General features: G+C 53.4%; 1 protein-coding gene across 1 annotated transcript; it reads right to left on the bottom strand.

Moving 5' to 3' along the window:
- Nucleotides 1–2,591: 2,591 nt before the first annotated feature.
- LOC131088349 (uncharacterized) lies at nt 2,592–4,318 on the bottom strand. The gene is made up of 2 exons (XM_058032340.1): nt 3,842–4,318; nt 2,592–3,739 (listed from the first exon to the last, which is right to left on the bottom strand). Exons 1-2 carry the CDS (start codon nt 4,213–4,215, stop codon nt 3,097–3,099), a joined length of 1,017 nt encoding a protein of 338 aa, XP_057888323.1. The 5' UTR covers nt 4,216–4,318; the 3' UTR covers nt 2,592–3,096.
- Between the last annotated feature and the right edge of the window lie 1,623 nt (nt 4,319–5,941).

Below are 5,941 nucleotides of genomic sequence, written 5' to 3' on the forward strand. Positions count from 1 at the left end.
CAGGGGGATTGGGCAGTTTCCAGTTTCTAATTTCCCACCCAGGGAAGAGACCCAGAGAGGAGCAATCACCCATCCCACGAGGGCTCCTGCCTTTGCAGCTGTTTCATCCTGGGGAGGTTTCACTCCAGTGACAAACTTAGGGCTGAACTTGGCTTCTTCAGAGAGCTCTTTGCACAGAAGAGCCCTCAAATTTCCTCCCAGCCACTTTTCCACCTCTCTCTCCCTTCCCAGACACCCAACAGCCTGCACAGAAGCCTTGCAGACTCCCCTGAGCCTGAATTAACACCTCAGCTTTAACAAATGGGAGTTTTGCTGGAGGGAGGCAGGTGGCAGCCCTGGAGGTGGCATTTTGGAGGGGACATTGCAGAGGTCCCCAGCTGGCAGGAGCTCTGTGCCACTTCCTTGTGGATGGAGCAGGGATGGCCATGGGAAGCACAGGCTGTTCCTTTCACCAATATTCCTGTTTTTCCTGTAGCAGTAGTTCTTTAGGGAGTAAGGTTTTTCTCAGCTGGAATGTCACTTTACAGATTTAAAAAATTAAAAAAAAAAATAAAATAAAAAATAAGGGCAAGGAGTCTGTCCTGAGGAGTTTACAGTCTACAGCAAAGACCATGTAACCTGCACTGCACTTTAGAAGCCTCAAATGCTCACTCACCCATGAATTTCCCCTCCAGCAGCCCCTCGAGGGCAGTTGTCCCTTCCTTGGTGGCCCCTGAGCAGCACCAGCCACTCCCTGCTGGTGACAGAGCCCCGGGGCTCTCCTGCCCCCAATTCCCCACTCAGAAGTGCCTGAGCAAAGCCCAGGAGAGCCAAGCCATGCTGGGTTTGTCCCTGTCCCCACACAGCTGTGCTCCCTGGATGGCCTCGGTGGGCTGGGAATGGCCTGGGAGCCCTCAGGGCTGTCACCAACCATGGCCCAGCCTCTGGGAAACCTCCTCCAGACACAACCTAAAGCCAGACTGTGAATGGTTCCATCTTTTTGAGAATCAAAGGGAGGGGGTTTTGTGTGTGAATCTGATTTTTTTTGGACAAACCCCAGGGATTTTAGGCTCACTCTCTCAAGCTCCACCTTCTCCAGGTGAAAAATGTGCCTGTATTTGCCTGGTGGAGGGAATAAATAAAAACCAAACCAAACCCCAGAGTTAAGAGCTTCAGGGAGGAGGTGTCTGCCCCAAAGCCTTCAGAGCTGTGCCCACAGGCAGGGTGGGACAGCAGGATGTCCTCAGGGCAGGACACCACGCTGGTGCTGTCACCAGCCTGGGGGTGTCACCAGAGCCTGCAGCAAGGGCTGGGCTCCTGCTGAGGGGAACCCCAGGCAGGAGCTGCATGGAGGATGTCCCTGAGGGCAGAATTGATGTGACAGGAGCCAAAGTGGTGTCAGAATCACTGACAGGAGCCTGAGGCCACCACAGCACCACTGATGCTTCACCTCCCTGGGCATCTCCAGCAGGGATTGTCCCTGGGTGCCTCCAGCCTCTTCCTCCCCCCAGGAACAGGATTAAAGCTCTTGCTGGTTGTTGGGAGCCCCAGAGGTTGTGAAAGGAGCCTTTCCCTGCACACTGGCACTGCCAGGGGGGTTCAGCTCAGGTAATTCCAGCTCTTGGTTCTGTGTAAGCTTAAGAGAAAGAGGAGAAAATAAGACAGAAAGGAACCTGCCCAGCATTTTAGGTTGGTTATGTTCACATCATTTTAGGTTGGTTATGCTTACATCAGCCTGCACAGGGGAAACCTCAGCCAGGCCAAAGCCACAAAGGGCAGTGAGGGGGTAAATCTGTGCTGCAGGTCAGTGTGGGACTGAGCTGTGGCACAAAGGAGCTGAGCCGGGTCTCAGGGAAAACCTTTCTGGAGGTGAGGATGGAGAAACTCAGGTCCCAGAGGCTCTGCCATGGCTTTGGGAAGCCAGAGAGAAGCTCTGACCTTGTGTGCAGCCAGGGAAGGGTGGAGGTGCCCACAGGGCCTTTCTGGCACCTTTGTGATTCTCCCTCATCCCTGGGTGGGTTACAGCCCCAGAGCATCCCCCAGGGCAGGGCAGCTCCTTTTGATTTTGGTGTTGAGCCTCAAATTGAATAAAGGTAAAATGTGCTGCAGAATAAGCACCTGAGAGGGAAGGGTGTGAGCTCCCAGCTGTTTCTGCTGGATTTCAATGGTTAAAAGGCAGAAACTCCTCTGCACCATTCATGATCCACAGACTGTACTGAATAAACCATTAAGATGGACAATTTAACATTTGCCCTTTGACTTGGGGTAGCTCAGTTAAGAAATCTAAAAATAAAATGTGAAAAAAAAATCTTAAAATAAACAAATAAACAAACAAAACCTAACCCACCCACAAAACAAAAAAGCAAACAAACAACTCACATGTGATTTCCAGAAGGATAAACTGTTCCCTTTCCTTCCCTCAGACCTAGAGGGAAGGTCAGGCACAGCAGCACTTCCCAGTCAGTCAGCAGCAGAGTGAAGCAGGTGCTACCAGAACCACTTCCAGAAATCCCAGGAAAGTGGTGTTTAAGGAAAAGCAATAACCACATCACCCCAGTGCAGCAAGGAGAGCCTTTCCTGCCACTGCAGGAGGTGCTTTTGTCCCTGCAGGCCCCTTCCCAGCTCAAGTGTTTCAAATCCCATTGATTTTCACCTCTCACTGGTGCTGTGCAACCCTGGTGCCTCAGCTGGGATTGCTGACTCCATGGAAAAACCAAAAATCTTGTGTTAAAAAGGGAGAGGGCTTGGAGGCAGGGACAGACACTCCTGTGAGGCCCATGGAGAGCTGCTGATGATTTCCTCCTGGCAGCTGCAGCACCTCAGGCAGAGCCCTTCCAGGGCCCCAAAAATCAGTCATGAACATCAACACTCCCCTCTCTGCTCCCCCTCCAAATTTAATTTTACTCTGAGATGTTTCAGCTCTGTCTGTAGCTCTGGCCAGTTTTCCACAGATGGGGCTGCTCTTTCTGCTGTTTGTTGTCTTGGATGGCAGATCAGGTAAAGAAAGGAAATCACAGACTCCCAGAACTGTTTGGATTTCCAGTTTGGTTGTCCCATGGGCAGGGACACCTTCCATGAGACCAAGTCCCACCCAACCTGCTCAAATCCCCACAAATTTCAAAGCCCTTTTCCTTCAAAATGCATTTTCAGGGCCTTTTGGGGCTGATAGCTCCTCACCCTAACAGACATCCTGAATTTTGGGGCTGCCTGACTTGTTGGGGTGACCTGAGGCAGGGTGTGAGTTTGGGGTGATGCTGAGCTGGGCTGGGTCCCGGAGCTGCTGCTGGGGACACCACGGGGCCAGGGCAGCTCCTCAGGACACAAGTGCCTTTCCTGGGCTCCCTCTGCAGCCTCCTGGGCTGGGAGTGGGCAGAGCTCAGCTGGGCTGGGACCCTGGAGCTGCCCAGGGACCCTCTGGGATCCCCCTCCCACAGGAGTGTCCTGGGGAGCAGTGGTCACTCCAGCCTTGGGAACCTCTGAGCAGCCCGGAGCCATGGGGACAGTCCCCAGGGGAAGGCATGGGGACAGTGCCCAGGGTGTGGGGAGGGGACAGACCCTGTCACCGCTGTGCTGTGGGGAGGGGACAATCCCTGTCACCGCCGTGCTGTGGGGAGGGGACAAACCTTGTCCCAACCGTGCTGTGGGGAAGGGACAGACCCTGTCACCACCGTGCTGTGGGGAGGGGACAATCCCTGTCACCACTATGCTGTGGGGAGGGGACAAACCTTGTCCCAACCGTGCTGTGGGGAGGGGACAATCCCTGTCACCACTGTGCTGTGGGGAGGGGACAGACCCTGTCACCACTGTGCTGTGGGGAGGGGACAAACCCTGTCACCGCCGTGCTGTGGGGAGGGGACAATACCTGTCACCACCATGCTGTGGGACATGCACGTGCTGTGGGTCGCTGCTGTCATGGGGCAAGCATCCAGGAGAACCTTCCTCCTCCTCCTCCTCCTCCTCCTCCTCCTCCTCCTCCTCCTCCTGCTGTCCAGCCTGGGGCTGCTGGGCCAATGGCAGCTGCTGCAGCAGGACAGGAGCCATCTCCTCCCAGCTTCCATCCTCTCTGGGGCCAGCAGGAGCCCTGACACCCCTGGGGGAGGCCAGGTGCTGTTGGAGAGTTGTTTTGGAGGGAATTGAAGGCAGATCAAAGCATCTCAGACCCCCAAACCCCTCTGCACCACCCAAGCTCTGAGACCTCCTGGAGCCCTGGGCACCCATCCTGCCACAACAGAGCATCCAGAGCTCCAGATGGGCATTTCTAAAGCAGTTTTCTCTCCTTTTGGCACCAGCTGGTCACACACAGAGCCCAGAGCCAGGGCTGCTCTCTGTGGAGGGACACCTCAGCATCCCAATACTCCTGCAAAAGGCTCATTTTTAATCACAGCAGAAAAATTACTCCATCTCCTTAGATTTGCCACCTGGCAGAAGGAGCTGGTGCAGGACAGGCACCTTCCCAAGGGAGGGTGACCCATTCCAGGCCAGGAGAGGCTCCCATTGCTCAGAGCTGAGTTGAGGGAGGAGATGTTCTGTCTCTGGGGTCTGTAACCGTGTGCCCTTAGTCAGTAGGTGAGTAGATGTTGCTGCCCGTGTCTATCTCCCCTGCCCAGTTGCTACATGTGAACAAGTGTATTTCTCCCCAGTGTTGTGGGTTCTGCCTGTGGTGACACAAGGATGGGAAGGGAGGGGTGACCTCAAGCTTCCTCCTGGACAAGGTAGAGAGGAAACCTGGACGGGTCCGAGGCACCGCTTGTAACTACATTTGTTCAAGAAATGTCATCTTAACCCCAAACTGTTGACACTTTATGCATGTGCTAATTAAATTTAAAAGAAAAAATGACAAAAAAGAAAAAAATTAATAAAGATTTTAAGAGGTTACAATAGATCTGGGTCTGGCTTTTTGTTGGCTCATGCTTTGCTGTGAGTTAATCAGCCCTGTGATGTTCCCTCCTCTGTTAGAGGCTGGGGCATGGAGGGAGCAGCAGAAAGCTGTGATCTCTCTAAAACCCCTTCATTTGGAGAATCAAGCCCTCAAAGATCAATTAATTCCCCAGGGTATTTAATCGCTGACTGCCTGGGTAATCAGAGGGCAGGGGAAGCTCTGTCTGTGCCTGGAGGAGCAGCAGGAGCTGTTCCCTCCCAACCCCTCTGTGTCTCCAGCAGCTCTTGAGCTCATCCAGCTCCTCCTGATCCCAGGGGAAACACAGACCCCGGGTGAGGGAAAGCAGAGATCTGTTCTGGACTCTGAAATAAAAACACAGACACACAGAGCATGGCACATACCTGGGCCAGCAGCCCAGATCTTCAAAGGTTTTAATTTTACCCCACGCCCCCTCCCCAGATTTTTGGATATCCTCTTGACAAATCACTTGAACAGTTTTATTTACAGTAATAAAAATAAATTACTCTTACAGATGAATGTATAATATTATACACAATAGAGATACAGTGCAATAACAGCATTGATTTGTTTTCACTCATAAAGTGCATCGAAGGGGCTTGATTGAACCATAACTGGATGACAACTGTACATTTCCCTTTGAGATCCACTTTCCCAGTCAAGTTTAAAGGCTCATGACAGCACTGACAGCAAACAAGGTGCTGTCCTGATTGCTGAGGGGTGGCCTCATTCCTGGGAAATCAGGGAGGCAGGGAATGGGGGATGGATGGATGGATTCCCACCCTGCCTGTGCTGCTGGCCCTGCCCAGCCAGCCTGGCCTGGGGCTCAGCGCCCAGAGGGAGCACGGGGCAAAAATACTCATCAAAAACACCAGAATCCCACCCCTGCCTCGGGGCTGGAGGGCTCCTTGCCCGGGAAGGACTCTCTTTATCACCATGTGCTCTGTCCCTCCAGCCCCTCCTTGTGCTGCAGAGCCCAGGGCTGCAGCCAGACCCTGCCCAGCTGGAATAAAAGCTTTTCCTGGGACCAGCCAGCTGTTTTCCAGCTGCCAGAGCCTGCAGTAA

The sequence above is a fragment of the Melospiza georgiana genome, chromosome 12, assembly GCF_028018845.1.
Source record: "Melospiza georgiana isolate bMelGeo1 chromosome 12, bMelGeo1.pri, whole genome shotgun sequence".
NCBI classification, from domain to species: Eukaryota; Metazoa; Chordata; class Aves; order Passeriformes; family Passerellidae; genus Melospiza; species Melospiza georgiana.

Bases quoted from the DNA above. Each gene is read 5' to 3' on its own strand.
- LOC131088349 (XM_058032340.1), bottom strand. From the start codon at position 4,215: ATGCTCTGTTGTGGCAGGATGGGTGCCCAGGGCTCCAGGAGGTCTCAG. The intron at 3,740-3,841 runs GTATTGTCCCCT...CAGTGGTGACAG, and splicing joins CCACAGCATGGTGGTGACAG to GGATTGTCCCCTCCCCACAG.